General features: G+C 40.4%; 1 protein-coding gene across 1 annotated transcript; it reads right to left on the reverse strand.

Annotated features, from left to right (window-relative positions):
• Positions 1 to 44: 44 nt before the first annotated feature.
• RBP3 (retinol binding protein 3) lies at positions 45 to 17,301 on the reverse strand. The gene is made up of 4 exons (XM_048945379.1): positions 14,226 to 17,301; positions 7,617 to 7,807; positions 4,991 to 5,133; positions 45 to 3,236 (listed from the first exon to the last, which is right to left on the reverse strand). Exons 1-4 carry the CDS (start codon positions 17,271 to 17,273, stop codon positions 2,908 to 2,910), a joined length of 3,711 nt encoding a protein of 1,236 aa, XP_048801336.1. The 5' UTR covers positions 17,274 to 17,301; the 3' UTR covers positions 45 to 2,907.

Below are 17,301 nucleotides of genomic sequence, written 5' to 3' on the forward strand. Positions count from 1 at the left end.
AAACTACACTTCTGTGCAAAGCCCTTCATGCAGCTGGGGGGGGATGTCTTTTATGCATTTCACATTTAACTGATTGTCTCCTTTAAGTTACATTAAGGGTTACATAAAGCATTGGGCTTATTCAAGAATTTTGGAGATTTTATTTCTTTATATGAAAATTTTCATATTAAAGCTGAGTGAACCAAGGCAGCACAGGCAGAAGGAAACATAATGAGACAAAGAAAAAGAAGTATCCTGTAATTGGGTCATGTTGGAAAGTTTTTTCTTATGACTAGAAGTCTGAACACTCAGACTGGTACAGATGAAAGAAAATCCTGCTGAAGGAAAGGCATTCTATTAGAGCAGGGGGTTCTTGAATAAATGCAGGGACTTGAGGAATGCATTAAGCTAATCCTTCAGTCTCACAGTGTAATGCTATGATTTGACAGCAGGGATCTGTATGTTTTCTACAACTAGAGATATTTTGAGGAAAAATATAACATTTTTCACTAATTTCTTACATACAGACATGAATTCCCTATGGTCTAGAGTTTGAAAACTGGGCTAGGGCATCTTTTGTGGTGTGATCAGTGGTGTCTGGTTTAGAAACACTGTCTAGAGAGCAAGAACAATACCATTCTGTAGTGCAAAAAATGAATAATTTGCCTGTCAATTCTTGGTCAGAGTCTTGTGAACTCTAAAATGAGGCGTATCATACAGTTAGGAGGCCTGGTATACTCATTTATTTCTTGCCTCCTTTGAAAGGAACATTAGCAGAATTAACCATTAGAAAGTTGTTCTAGAATGGATGATAGGAAATGATGCTACAAAACTCGTGAAGTTCCATCTCAGCTCTGGAACCAGAAGAGAGAAGAGTGGTGGTTTCAGTGTGTTTTCTGTTCTGTGAAAAGCTGGAAGAGCACTTCAGAATTAACTCAGTCCATTTATAAGACAACTTCAATCTAACTCTCTAACACAAACCACAAACCATCTATTTTCTATAACCGATTTCATTCATAGTTTGATGATGTTCTAGCCTTTCAGTGCAGTGTAATCTTCTATACAATTGCTTTCTATTGAGGGAGTATTACAGCATTATTGATATCAAATGGAGTCACTAGCAAATGCATTTTCTTTTCTTGTTTACCTAACTACATTCCAATCATTAAAGTTTTATCGTTTAAAAGTACTTATCATATTACTTTGGCAAAGAAATAATTTGCTATTTGTGCCCATCTGGTGTAGTACTTGGTCTCCAAATGGATGACCACAGTTCATAAATGTTGCATTTGAGAACCACTACTGTTTGTTGACAGCACAACAGATTGTGCTGAGGAAAAAAGCGTATCTAAATCATTTAGATTATTAAAGAAGCTTAAAAGACATTAGAAGGAATACACCAGTGTTTACTCATTCATTGACTACTCCAGTCTTTTTCTTATTATCTTTAATATTCTTCATGTATATATATTGCTTCACACAAAATGTTCTATGAGTTTCAATCCATTTAAATGGCTCTACAACACTGAGAAATCCAACAACTGGCTACTGAATAAAAATCAGAGTACAAAAATAACTCAGAAGAGTCCAGGTTAGTGATCACACCAACAGTAACTGGAAAGATGAACAAGCAGCAAAAAAGATGGAAAGTCTACTTTGTTGTTAAAATGATTTCAGTGATTACTAAAAGAGATCTCTGCAGATAGATGTTTAAATGTGATTTATGAAAAATGCAGCTACTCACAAATGATCAAGCAAAGAGCAACGTATTACAATTACAGCTTCTAATTGGTGACATTTAGGGGCACCATTTTTCTAAGTTGATTGCCTTAAAGCTGGTATTTTGCAGATATAAGGAATCTTGATATCTATATTAGAGTTATACACATTTCTAAATCATTACAAAGAGAGATGGTTAGATAGGAATTGTAAGAATGGAGGGCATTGAGTAGATTCATTCCAATAACCCTGTTAATTGCCCTGAAATACACAATCACTTAATAACTGGTTTGCTAGCAGGGCACAAAGGATATTTCTTTGTTTTCTTCTTGTCTTTGGGGCAAAGCACACAATAATCTGTTTTTAGCCTTAAGTCCATACAATTATTTTCCCTGAGTGCTGATATGATCACTGGATGAAAGAGCAGGTATCTTTTCTACCCTTGCATAAATGCTTTAAGGTGGCTCGTGTGCCTTCAATACAATCTGCTGGGATTTTCTAATGGACCAAAGTAAATCTCTGTTATTTGGAGCAAAATCTTAGGAAAAAACAGACAATGCAAAAATGAACGTTTACATTTGACCACAGGAAAGAAATCCAGCTACCCCACTGATATATCCAATTATCTTAACCATGCCCAGAAAGAGCTGAGTTCCTCAGAATGGGGTAAAAAAACAGCATGTTAAAAGCAGAGTCACCGAGAATTATGTTAAAGGAAAAACTCACTATTGAAATTGAACTCAAGTTCCCACTCCTTTCTAAGGTTCGCATCTGGAGATGGCTTTCTTCCCTGAGGAAACAGATTACCAAAAAATTCATTCAAGAAATGAAATTCCATTGTGAAGCCTCCCTCTCCTTCTAGGAACTCAGATTCACTTCTGTTGCCCATAACAGCACAATTCCCAAGGTTTGTGAATTATTTTTAGTTGCAGAAATTATTTCTCCCGATGGAACAGAGTTCTTGGGCAGAAAACAAATAGATAACATATAGAGAAACGCCTGTACCCTTCTCATCCTTTCACATGCACACATACACACCCTGTTAGATATTTGTGGTCTCAATTTTGCATTAGTTACTGAAATTAGAAGTAAGTCTTGCTCTGGGCTCCAAAACCCATTATTGGTTCAGCTCATGAGAGTGCAAGTCCATCAGGCTCCTTTGAAAACCATAGCTACCTACTTTTATGAGAAGCACATGCCCCCGTTGGACTATCTTGAGCTGTGCAGGTGAGCACTGAGCACCTCTTTTGCTTTGATGAGGGCTGTTACCGCTGGTGTTTCCATGTGAGGGGTCACCCCTTTCCCTTCCCAAGAAGCACTTTCTGCAGAGATGACTGATCGTGCAGTGGGGATGATGATGTAGAAGTTGGTATCATCTACTTGGTATGTCTGTGGGGAATGGGACCCACCACTGGTCTGTTCCCCAATAATGAGTGCTCTGCCCAGCCTCTTCATTATGAAGACAAACTCCTCAGCAGCCCCAGCCGTCACAGCACTGGTGAGGATTATCAGTCCTTTCTGGGAGCCATACCTCTCCCCTGCCAGAAAGAACAAAAAGCATCACAAAGTTTGGCCATTTTCAGAGATTTATTTCTGCAACTAAGCCAATGTATACTTAACTCCCTTCTTGCTATTAATAAGCAAAGATTTTGAAAACCTACTTTGTATCTACAATATTATTAAATCACTATTTTCCCTATTCCAGCTGCTACAGTGTAAGAAATACTGTCACTCTGTATGGTGTTCCTGTGCCACCAGTTTCTAATATGAGCTCCAACAGCTGGGAGGCCAGTTGATGGTTACTACTGCTGGCTTGGACTTCCACTGGAGCTCGTGGAGCAGTGGGATATGCAGGTGAGGAAAACGACCTTTTTCACTTCCCCAGCAGGAGTACTCAAAACTCAGCCAGCAGCATCTTCAATTACATTCTCATCTCTGCTCTAGAAACATGGCTGTCATCGTGCTTAGCCTCCAAACCATGCAGGCGGCATTTTATGAAACTATAATTACAGTGGTTTCCCACAGGCTTTTTATAGTCTATAAATGGAAGCTGTTGCACAGCCTTTGTCCCAGGCCCTTCAACAAATACCCCCTTAATTTTTTTCTGTCAGCCAAGTTGTTACATTCCCTTACATAAACCATCTGATGGAGTAGTTCTCTTTAATCGTATTTTCAATATATCTGAGTACACTGAGTACTTTTTGAAAGCTTAGATCATTGAAACTATGACCAATGTGTCATAAGTGGGACTTGATAACTTGAAAGTTACTTAAAACTGCTTTAAAAATGTCATTCCTTAAGTTAAGTAAATCTAATTCTCATATTAAGCTGTAAGAGAGGGGCCAATAGCATGGTAATTAATTTTCACACCATCTTTGTCTTCTCATTTCACTGTAGACTTAATATCCATTAGAAGACCCTTTTCACAGTAGATATATATAATACAGGACCAGATCCAGCTCCTTTGAAGTTAATATGAGTCTGCCTGTTCTCTTTGATGGGAACTGGAATGTGTCCATAGTAATCATACCCCCTTAGCACAGCCCACCTCTAACTGTCTGAGAGAATAGATGGACCCTGCAGCCTGCCACGAAGTTTAACTGTTTCAGTATACTCAAAGCCAGTAACTGCAGATACCGTGTAACACCTCTTTCAGAAGTCTCTCAGTTTTAAAGGGGAAAAGAATTGAAGCCAGTATTTAAGGCTGTCCAGTTCTCTAACTACACTTCATGAGCACTGAAGATCTCTCTCCCTGCATGTTGCAGCATCCCATCAACTTCTGGGGACGATGGGGTAGGGTGTGACACATCACTAAGTGGTCCAAACGCACTCAGATGTGCAAAATTTAATGCCTCGTTTGCTCTTGCCATCTCTAGACAAATTGTGCTACTGCCTGTATTCTCATCTACTGAAATAGTATTTGAAGATCACACAGGTAGAAACTGAAGTGCTACAGGTAAAACTTAAGTGAGTATTGGAAGGGATACTACAAGTCTAAGCAGCAAGGGGTTTATTTTTGTCAGCTTCATAGCAGTAAGTCGTAGTTGCCATCAACTGAATTCAGCTAAAATTCTGTGGACCAGTTAATAAACTTCTGCATCCAACATACTACACTGCTAGGAATGATTTAGGATAGCATTAGAGACAGGACTGAGATGCACATTTTTGTTACTACAGCTTGAGCTAGTTGTAGCAGGTGCTTTCTTCTAATGAGTTATAGTATCTGATGGCTCCCTCTAAAACACAACACCAGAAATGTGAAGCCACTCTGAAAATAAATTGTCATTCTCACCTCTGAGCTGTGACTGAGTCCATATTTCCTTTACTGAGTCACTGGGTCTGTCATAAACTTTGTCCAGCAGAACACGATGTCCTTCATCGAAGAAATATGAGCATAAGATTGGTATGGAATTGGTGTAACCTCCAATATTGTACCTTTTCAGAAATTTAGAATATGAAGAAAATAAGTGAAAATTTGTTGCAGACGCTAAATCTCCCTTCCAAGTACATAATTACTGGGAGTACTTAATGCTACATTTTGATGTGTTTACATTCATTCTCCTCCACCAGCAGAAACAAAGTCCCATCTAACAGGCTGGAATTGTTACTTCCTACAGTTGGCTACAAATGTAAACAGAACACAGAGAAGTCTGTTTTTCTCTCGATTCTCTATGAGAAAAAAATATCAGAAAGTACACAATGGCTTTTAATTTGTAGAGAAACATCAGGTTTGTTATTCTTCTGCTTTGACTAATCCACAGTGTCACTGATAAAGGCAGTGTGAATAAATACCTAACCTGAAGGACAAAGCAGCTGTCAGTGCACAGATTTAGGAGGCAGTGATCTGAGTTACTGCCAAAAAAGCCAAGTCCTGCCTATTGGTGGTAACAGACTGGCCAAGGTGGAGGAGCACTGATATTTGTTGTCTTCTTGCTGCAGAGTCATCCCTCCCCAAGAGGATTAATTTGACTATCAGATATAGCCAAGAAGTCAACATGACCTCCTGCACTTTCAAGAAAGGAAAGAGGTGTTTAAGGTGCATTTTCCCATCTAGCCACAATATACAATGCATTGTCAACCTTGTGCAGCTGGCTGAACAGCAGAGAGATGGAAGTATTCACCAGAGAGAAGCCAGGCAGCAAGATGACAGAGCAGCTGCCTGCCCTGCAGTGTATGCCTCACAGACTTGAGCTGGTGAGGTACAGAAGATTTTGAAGGAAAAGCAAATGTCAGACATCTCCCTCCTCTGCAAACATCAGTTTAGAGGCTTCTCCAATTATCAAACTTGTTGTCAAGAAAAAGAAACGGCTTATGATGAACACAAGAAACATTTTGACAAGACAATAGAAACAGAGCAATGCTGGAGAGCTCTTTCTGGGACTCTCCAGGGCAGAAAAACTGCAGAAACTTTAGTCAGTAATACTAACTGAGCAGCTGTGAGAATTTTAACTCAACTCTTTCGGGCAAGATCTTCCTTCACTACAGAATTTTTGTGTGACATTAGGAAAGATATCTAGTTTACCAGTATCTTTGTTCTCTGTGCTGTGATAAATAAAAATATGGAGTTGGTGAGTAGCCAAGGAGGTGAACTTGTAAGGTGAGAGACATTATGTATTACGGTTGATCTTATGCAAAATTGGAATTATCAGTTTTGCCCTAAAATAATCATGCTGACTTAGTTTGAGTTTCAAAATGTAAAATGCTTGGGGTTCTTTTTATATGATTTCAGAGACCGAGCCTTCTCAGTGCTCCCAGGTCTGCTTTTTCAAAGGGGTGGAAATAAAATAAAGATTTAAAAAAAAAAAACAAAGCAAGCGAAGAAAAAGACTATCCTGGGATGTGGCATCATCCTTGCTACTTTGTTGGCCCTAGCATGAGTAATGAATTGTGAAAAATCAGAGGAAGAAAAGTGAAAGCCCTGGCCCTATCTCAGGTCTATTTAAAGGTAATGATATCTCTGCCTAAATGAATTTCAGTGCCAGGTGATTTTGATTGACTGTTATACTGCCTCATTTGTACTCACACAGTGGGAGCTGTGCTCATCTTTTCCTGCATGTGCTGCAAATCCCAGAAGAAAACTAAGAAAATTGACAACTTTTGAAAGACTCATTATAGCAATAAACAGAAATTGCTCCAGTATTAAAAACTGGCTCTTTTTAATTGTTGTTTATAACATTTTGGGCTTATAAACTTTTGAAAACAAGGCAAGGGAATAAACTATAGAAATATTTTATGGGAAATGTACCCTTCTGGTATTCATCTGCACTGATAGCTGACAACAAATGGATGCCATCTTCTGGCTTATTAAACTTTGAGCACTGTTGACACACTGGAGTGTCCAACACAGTCCCAAAAGAGAAGGCACAGGACTGCTGCACAGCAGGGTCTAGGAGTGCCAGAGTATTTTTCAGGCAAGAGAGTGCCCTTAGGCCACCCTTGTGCTCTGTGCATAAGAGTAATTCTGTACAAGGCTGACTACCCAGTATAATTTGGCAGATATGGCAGTCTAGATGCTGCAACAGGCTTATACGTGATCTGTTTGTTTGACCATTTGACTTGACCACTGCCTGCAGTGAAATATTCAATTAGGCCATACATATATAATTATTACAAGACACATGCAGAGTTAGATTAGAAAGAAATCAGAGAAAGAAAACAGATGTTAAGTCCAGGATTGTGTCCTGCAGCGTATCCCGTAGATTTGCCTATTTAGTTTTAAACATCTCAAGTGATAGTACAGTTTCTCTTTAGATATACTTCCAGACTGTTATTGTTTTCTTTGGCTGATTTCCTTTTCTCATTTAATTCCAGTAATATTACTCTGTAAACAGGACAGTAAGGCATGTAAAGCTAATTCTCTGTTACAAATAAAATGCTGTTTCAAAAGAGGTTTGGTTATTTGCCATTCAAAGGTTTACCTCATGTCTATGATTAATGCATCTGTGTGAACAATTTTCTTCCAAACATGCTCTACCAGTAGATCAGACACCTGGGTTAGAAGTTCACAGTCTCCAAACATATCAAATCTCAGATAGCCGATATTGTTTTCCAATACGTTTGTGTGGAATGAAAATTTAATCAGATCTTCAAAAACTTCTGGGGAAGGGATCTGAAAGAGTTTGGAAAAACAAAACAAATCATTTGCTGGCACTGATATCTTGGCAAAAGATTTAAAAGGAATTTTGTGAGCCAGGATTAGTCCAGGTGGAACACACCTAAGAAACTGACCAAATTTGAAGAATGATAATGTAACAATATTAAAACTTCTGCATATTTAACTTAGTTTGGCATTGCTTGCTTTGCCCAGTATAGGATCCCTCAATAGCATGTTAAGAAACTGGATCAGGCCCCCATTTGTCAAGTCTCAGTTCATTTTTCAAAAATACAGGAATTTCCTTGGGCCAAAGAGACTAAGAAGGCCACAAAAACCGCCCCAGGCCCGCAGCATAAGTCATCATCACAGACCTGCCACCCAAGTCCTTCTGTTTCCTCCAGCAATTCTTTCTAATGAAGGCATTTGGGGCCTTTTTAGTCTCATGGTTGGGCTTAGCTGACAAACAGCTGCTGGCTACAGGTGAAACCATTCCCAGGCACTGATAACAAGCCAGCTGCTGTGACAGTGAGGGACTTCATGTGTTGGGCATGCGCTGGCATGATAATCAGGTAGACATGTGTTAAGTCTTTTCATATGGTAGCCTTGTGCATGGAATTTCATGTTAAGCTGTGATTAATTTCGTTTTTGTTTATCTGGATGTTATTAAACAGCAGACATTTTTTTCATAGTAAAGCATAGCCAACTAATAAAGTTGTTCTAGTAACCCTATATTATTTGGAGACAAAGTCTGTTGCTATTGCCAAACTTATGTATTGCATACATATTTCTGAAAACTGAAGATTCTCCAGCTTATGGAGATAAGGCTTTGGTATATATATTACTTCTGTGACCTTCTGCAATGTGGGTTTTTCTCCTCAGGGTCTTTGTGAAAATGGTTGTATACTTGCTTTTTAATCAGTTTCTTTTTCTGCTGTGGCTCAGCCCCAGGCAATCCATAGCTTTATAGTGAAAAGAACAAAGAATCAGCAATGCCACATGAGAGGTGCTCTCCCAACCTGCAACACGATCCAGAACTTGGGAGACATCTGTGCTTGACACAGTTTAAGCATCACATTACCTTATGTGATACATAAGGTAATACTCCCTTTACCTTGGGGAGTATTACCTTATGTATCACACTTCTGCCTGCCCTGAGCTTCTTCAGCATTCATTATATATGCCAAAATTTCAACCATAAATTCAAAAGTTTCGCTGGCCAATAGTGTTGATCTAATGCTGAGAGCAAACTCAATTGAGCCCTCTTCTGTACTTTCTTTCTCATTGTACCTTGTAAAAATAACCACTGTTCTTGACTGTAAACATATAAGTCTGAGCTGCTGAGTTTGTCATTTCCAATCCAATTCCCAGTGACAGCAATGCTACTTGATCTGTTCACTGTACTTTGATTAACAAATCACAGTTTTGAAGAATATGTCCAGCATGCCCTGCATTGTTCTGACAGAGCTTATTTCTAGTTCAGAGGTACTAGTCCCCTCAGGAGAAAAAAATCATCACTCATTGGTAACATGCAAATAAAACTGATGTGGTACTCTCAGCCACTTACCAATGATATCAATTGAATACTCACATTTCTTACTTCTCCTATAAAATAATTGTAAGATACTCAGCCAGAAGCATGCTGATCAAGAATAATCCTTCTGTCTATACCTAGTAATATTTTTTTTTCTACATGTTATTTATGGCTGTAGAAAAATGCATCAATATACATCTATTCCAGACGCTCTAAAAGGAAGTCAGACAAAAAGCACTTGGAATGCACTTTCTTAAAACAAAAAGAAGGAAAAACCCTCCTAATTTTTAAAGGGAGGAGAAGGCTGGGATTGACATTATGAAATTACTGTCTTTGACAACCACAGGTTCATGACACTGAAACATAGGTTTCATGCTGCTGGTATCTCAGGAGGTGAGCCTAATTTCAGAGACCAACAGTATAACTTCCTTTGGAAGGCAGGACTATGTTTGAAGGTCAAGGACAAGCCAGGACAGGATGCAGCTGAGACTAAGATCCTGCTGCTCAGTTAGGCAGTGTTTACACACAAATGACTTGATGGTTAAATATAAAACCTCAGGTGCCTTAAGAACAGTATGAGCAATCTGGCTAGAGTAAAGGACCTCCAAGCTAACATCACTTAATCCAAGAAGAATTTTTTTGTTAACTATATAGGGTGTCTGTCCAGTTCTATTCTGCAATCACCTTCTACATATACGTGGCCTAAGTAGAACCTGTAGCGTGACACAAAATAAGACCTAGATTGCTGCCCTGGGAAACAAGCATGGATTTTCATCACTGGCTCATACACCAACCATAGGCAAATTGCTTTAACAGTTGCATCTCTTGCCTCCTTCCTCCCCCTTCACCTCTCCCCTATGCTGTTTTATTTATTTAAACAGAAACTGCATTTTCATAGTTAATTTCATGCTGACCATTGTAGTTTAACTATTATCTGTATTAAGGCTGCTAGTGCTGTCAACTTCCAGATTAAAATATCATCAGCTAACCTTGTGCTGTTGCATATCCAAAGGCTGGCATTAGAACCACAATATCTTGGGGCAGTGTGGGGATGTTTCTTCTTTCCTTTTCAGAATAACATTGGATACTTTTGTGCACCCTTACAATCTGAAAGGAAGCCATCCAGCCTAGTAGGTTCCTCAGCTCAAGAACTGAGCAGGATCAGCAATCTCCCTGAAAGCTGCTTCTCGCTTGCTCCCAAAAACTTCCTGTGACAGAGATACATTTCCTCCTCAGGCAGTCCTAATATGTCACTAACTTTACAAGATGTTCCTATTATCTTGTGTAAACACTCTAAATTTACTGCCTTCTGCAGTTTAAGTGCATTACATCTTGGCCTGTTCAACACAGACAAGGAAAGAGATTTACTCCCTTCGTATTTAAAAATCACCTCTTATCTATCTGAAAACTGGTTTTGTGTATCATCTGTCTTCTTGTCTCTTGAATAAACATCTCAGATCCTTTAAACTTTTCCAAGACAATTGTTGCCTACTCTTCAATTCTGTTCATATTTCCTGGGCTCTTCTCTCTTGAGCCACAACTTTTCAGAATAGTATTGCACAAGACTGGATACTGTGCACTCCAACTGAGGCTTCAGAGTTTAGATGGAGCTGAAGGCTTTGCATATTTTACCAATTAGATGCGCTTCTCTATACCATTTTCATGATGATTATTTTTTTACTGCAACAACTTCCCTTTGTGAAATTGTGTTCAGACTGTGAATTCTGTAGGACCCATACACTTTTGTACAGAGCTCCTTCCAAACAACCCATTCTCCTCTCAGAGTAATGCAGCCAATTACTCTCACTCTAGAAACTAGAAAAATCTTGCATATGCTCTTATTTAATTCCAACCAACTTTTCACAGATAATTTCTCCAATTATTCTGGATCTATGTCTTTGAATCCTTATTCTGTCCTTCATTATGCCAGAACGGAGAGGTTACCATAAGCAAGAGCTGAAATGCACTTGGACAGCTCTCTGAGAAGGATTAAAAGAGGTTATTTAAGGGTGTCAGTCCACAGTGGGAGAGTGCAGTAAGCAGCTGTACTTTCACCCTTCAATGGGCTGCTCAGCATAGCAGCGCACCAGCCTGCTGTGACAACATACAGTTTTCGTTGCAAACCAGGCAGCAAAAGGTTATAAAATCCATAAAGTATTGTTATTTTCTAGCCTGGAATACCCTTGAAGATTACATTCGAAAATATGATTGAGTTGTCATCTAGCACCCACTGAAAAATCCATAATAATAATGTAAATTTTATGTATTATGTATTAAATGCAAATCTACTTTAACGTTAATGACAATGTGTTTGAGAAGCACAGGTCTCTTATAAGGCTAGAATAGCTACCAAAGGAGTATTCATCCCCTCAAAGAACTCTGCTTTACAAGCAAAAACCTCTTTTCACAAACCATATATGCAACATTTGACCTCTGGAAAGTCTGACTTGGGAAAATGGCATTTATGCAGCAAAGATCTCCAGCTAGCATTGACCTTGCTGCTGTCATGGAGGAGATGTATTCGCTACCCAGTATTATGCTTCAGCAGCTCTTCTAGTGTAGCAGATACAAAGGTCTACATGCATTTCACTTGTCTGTCTCCCGTGTCCCATTCCATCCCTTCTGCAGTTATTCATCATCACTTTCATTTAATTGTGTTGGATCTGCTTCACTGTCAAGGTCATTATCAACAAATCCCACTGTTATGGGAAAGGGTGGCTGGAAGGTTGGTAGCACAAGGAAAAAAGCAGCTCTTTGATTTTTAAGGAATGAGCATAATGCAGATTAAAGAGCCACTTTTTGCTCCTGTTTAAAACTGTCCTAAAAAAGATGGATTTATAATTGCATTTAATGCTATTATGTAAACATCACAGTAACCTCAAGTCATTTACTTTCTGGGATATTAGAATGGGGGATTTCTGAAATGATCTACAGAAAGCACTTGTCTTGGCTCTGCAAAAGCAAGGCAGAATCAATTATCCTCTAAGAGGAGTCAAGAAGAGACAGGGACAGTGCGGAAAAAAAAAAGAGGGTGAGGAAATGAAGGTACCTCTGCTGTCCAAAAGGAACAACCCTTACTTCAAATTTTAGTTCGCTCACTTTCTTTTGCCAAAAAACATCTCAGTGGTACTTTCTGATCTCTCATCATCCCAAAAAACTCATGAAGTTCAGTAAACTGGGAATACCTCCTCCTTTGGCTGCTATCCTAGCATCATAAGATCCTGCTTCTCCTCTGTTCTGTATACCTTATTCCCCTTGAAGAAATCTCACTTTTGTCCAGATTTTCATGCACACTGCTATGATTTCCTTCATGTTGATGAGACCCCCCCCGACCTTTTCTAACCATTTTGCTTGACAGAGTTGACATAAATATGGGTATTAGTTAGCATAATAGCATTTCCTCATTAGCTCTATCAAGATTAGAATTTCACATTATGTGAAAAACAAGATTTTTCTACATTCTGTTCTCAACATTCAAGGCATGAATAAAATAATTTTTAATAAAAATAGCTGACAATATCCATTAGGAGACTACAGATAATAGGGTGACTAAGTTGCAGGATGGAGATGCATAACCGCTATTAGTCTGCTAATAATTTAGCAGGAGGCACTGTCAAAAATCCCTTTAGAGAGAAATATTCTACACCCAATAAGCGTACGAGAGGGAGAGCAATGATGGAATAGAAAATACAATCCTTTAATTAACGATTTCCATTTAACTAATTAACAAATGCCATTTAAGCATTTTTCCTGTTTGTGGTTGCTTGTTTGTTTTTATAATTTTGCTTGGAGGTAAAAATTCTTGGTTAACAAACTTGATAAAAATGCCCTCCCTGCAAAAATGCTTGGATTTTATCCCTGACCTTTGTTTTGGAGATAATACCACAAAGATCACACTCACCTTAATTCATGCATGCCCAAAACTTCAGAGGGTAGGAATCCACAGATTTCCTTCCCCAGGAAACATTCAATAGTTACCTGACATTTGGAATACTCTGGTACACTGCAAAAGCAAATGCAATCTCTTCAAAACATAATTTTATGAATCCCTGTGGAAATGACGGCTCTGATAGTCGTGCTGGAGCAGTAGCCAGAAAGATGATAACTCCATCCAAGAAAGGGATCAGGTTATCCTAACCCTCTTTTTAATTTGAACATGGAATTGTAACAAGTGCTCCTGGGAGCTCCCTTCAGCACAACAATGAACAAGAAAGATTGCCAAGGCAGACCAGTGTATAAATAGGCAGGCTCAGAACAAAGCACAGACTGTTATGCAAACCACCCAACAAGAACAAAAAGAGATTATTAAAAATAAATTTCTCCCAAGAGTCACCTAACTTCTACCCAGATTCTTCTTCCAAAGTATTTCTAGCTCACTGGCAGACTATCTGATGCTGAGCATAAGATGCAATCAGAACAACTTTTCACCACCGATACAAAAGGAGTGGCTTATTATTCAGGTATAACAGAGTTAAAAGATGACAGATATGGAAATTTTACATATGAAAAATCCACTGCAAAATGGGATCACATGTTTTGCAAGTATATGCACTTACTCTGGACCAACTAAGTTTTTCTTAAGCTGCAAACTCATTTTTTATCAGTAGTTTTCTGTGTTAATTTATTACAGCTTGAAAAACCATAATACTTTTCTGTGATAGGAAATGATGAGGTATTTTCTCTCCAATATAGAAACCCTGCATTAGAATCTTTACATGTGGTAGACAGCTAGTGATAGAGCAGCCTGGAGGCAGGTGTCTCCAGAATGCACACAACCAGAACTATCATCTACTACCACAAGCTACTACCCTGGCTCGTCTTAGTGTAAGACAGAGTACAGTGCCCACTCAGGCACTGACTTCTAGCTAGCATAAATATAGCAGAGTACAAAAACAACTGTACCTCTTTTGGCACAATCCCTGGAATGCTGTCTTTGGCATGTTCAGGAATGTAGAGCATTTTCAGGTGTTCATCATCAGAAAGAGCTTGCAAGATTGCAGTCAACTTCCTGGCCAGCTCCTTTTCCGAATTAATCCTTTTGTAATTTTCTTTGTTGATAATTCTGGTGAGGTTGGATGCTATATCAGTCCCAATGTCTACAAAAGCATAATTTTCTGCCACAAGCTTACCTATGGTTTTCACTATCTGTGGCACCTGTGCACGCAGGTTGGCAATGTGCTGAGCTACAGCCAAGGCTTCACTGGCTTGGACAGTGATATGTGGCTCTGCTCCAGACACACTCCAAACTTTGCCAGTGACTGGACTGAGCACCACTTGGCTAGGGATGGAGGCATATAAGGAGCTGTTGCCAACTCGGTAAATACCCACTGAGAGGGAACCACCTACTGTGGGTTCACCAATAACTGTGGCACGGTGTAGGTCCTTCATAGAGCGAGTGAAAGCTTCAGCTGCTGAGCCACTCATATGGCTTGTTAGGATGTAGATGTCCTTGAGGGAGCCATATCTCTTGCCAGTAACCTTGGGGAGAGTCCACACCTCTGTGCTGCGGGAGGTACTACGATCAAAGACAGTGTAAAGGTGTTGACGAGGTTCAGGCTCAAAGAAATAGGAACAAAGTATTGGTACAGCAGTGGAGTAGCCACCTGTATTGTATCTCATGTCAATAATCATGGCATCTGTGTCAACCAGCTTGTTCCAGACCATCTGCACCAGCTGAGGTCCAATTGCTTTTACAGTTTCTGCCTCAGCCATCATATCAAAGCGAAGGTATCCCAGGTTGCCTGGCAATACCTCGATTTTGAAGAGTGCATCAATGATATAGCTGAGTTCCTCGGGGCTGGGAATCATGTTGGGAAGCTGTTCTTCTAGCGTTGGTTCCACATGGCTGTGGAAAACATGAAGCCGATGATCCCCTGATGCCTCCTGCAAGTCACTAGTAAGCTGGGAAGCCAATGTCTCAAAGTCTACAGCTGATCGATAACCTCCTTGAATTCGTTTGGTGCTGAGCATAACACTTGCCTTTTCAGCCACTTCTGGGATGGCATAGTGAGCCTCTAGAAGCTGCCCAGTACTCTCCAAAAGCATCCCCATTTTTCTGTGAAAAGCTAGCACCTCTTCTGCCTTCTCCAGTGCATCCTCAGCCAACACTATTGCATCAGGCACAACACCACCACCCATCCAGCTTTCCCCATGGTTGTCAATGAAGGTGATAACTGGGACTGTGATGGTTAGGCCACAAGTTATTCCTTGTTCAGGCTGCAGCAGAGGGAAGGTACGGGTATGTGAGAGGCTACCTGCCGTGATCTCACCGATCAGCGTGGCACGGCCTAGTGATTGCATGAGGTAAGCAAACTCCTCAGCAGCTGTAGCAGTGTGGCGGCTGGTGAGCACGTAGATGCCACGCTGAGCTCCATAGGTTTGGGCCAGCAGTTCTGCCTGGCTTTTATGCTCTTGCGTATGGTTGGTGCGCCTGTCATAGGTTGTGAAGAGATGGACAGGGCTAGCAGTAGGATCTTGGAAGTAAGAGATCAACACAGGCACAGCAGAGGAGGAAGGGCCACCAGGGTTGTAACGTAGGTCCATGATCATGCTCTCTGTATTTTGGAGAGGCTCCCAGACTTTTTTTACAATGTAAGGTCCCAGCTTATCAAGAACAGAGGCATCAGCAAACTCATCAAAGCGCATGTAGCCCACATTGCCTGGCAACACTGACACTTTGAAGACAGTATCCACCAAGGCATGCAGCAATTGCTCATTATCAGGCAAATTGGCTGCCATTGCAATTGGCATCTCATCAGGAGGGGCAGTAGTTTCACCAGGCATCATGGCTCGGACCAGCAGACGAGGGTCCTCAGATAAGGTCTGCATCTCAGTGTTGAGCTTGGTGGCAAGGTCCTCTGCTGATTGCACAGTAGAGAAGTCAGAGGTAGCAAGGTGCCGCAGCAGCACTGGCACTCGCTCCACTAAACTGTAATAGTCCTTTAAAATATCTGCGAGGCGACTTAGAGTGCCAGGCACAGCTCTGCGCACTGCCAGGATGTCCAAGGATTTCTGCAAGGCTTTCTCTGCCTCAGAAGCCACACATGGCATCACTCCACTCACCTCCCAGCTCTGCCCACCCCCACTCAAGGGGCTGATAGATCGTGACACAGGAACCATCATGTAGAAATTAGAAGGGCCAATACGTATCTTCTGGATGTCCAGTGAGCCCCCAGCTGTCTTCTCCCCAACAGTGATAGCTCTGCTCATGTGCTTCAGGATGTAAGCCACATCTTCAGCCACTCCTGTGGTGTGATGACTGATCAAAACAATGACGTCCTTGTCTTTGCTGTATCTCTCTCCCAACACTTTTGGCAATGTCCATACCTCAGTAGTGGTGTTGGAAGGCCGATTGTACACAGTTTCAATATGTAGCATCTTGTCTGCTTCATGCAAGTATGAGATAATGAAGGGAATTCCAGAGATCTGACCTCCAGTGCTGTAACGAAGATCTATCACCAAGGCAGAAGTATTTATCAGTGTTTTCCATACCTTGTCTACCAGAAAAGCTCCAACTTTCTCCACAACTTCCTGTCCTATGACGTAATCAATCCTCAGGTAGCCAACATTTCCTTCCAGCTTGTCATATATGACAACATGTTCAATAAGACTCAGGAGTTGCTCCCGAGTGAGGTAAGTTTCAGCTTCTTGTTTAGGAGCTGCATGAGGTGATGGCTCATAGGAAATTACTAGTCTTGGATCATTCAGAGCACCCTGTACTCCAGCTGTCAAGACACTGGCCAGCATTTTTGGATCAGAAATGTCCAGGATCTCCCCACTCTTGATGGCTTGCTCAATGGCTTCTTGCATTCCCACTAGGTTTTCAGGATAGCAGTAGTTATCCAGTAGGACTTTAGCCATGTCCAGCACAAGGGTTGGCTGAAAGATTTCCTCTGCAGATATACTGCACACGATCAGAACAGAGAACAGGAATAAATTTGTTCCAATCATTTTGTATGGAATAAAAAAGGAAATGTTC

The sequence above is a fragment of the Lagopus muta genome, chromosome 5 (assembly GCF_023343835.1).
Source record: "Lagopus muta isolate bLagMut1 chromosome 5, bLagMut1 primary, whole genome shotgun sequence".
Lineage (NCBI taxonomy): Eukaryota > Metazoa > Chordata > Aves > Galliformes > Phasianidae > Lagopus > Lagopus muta.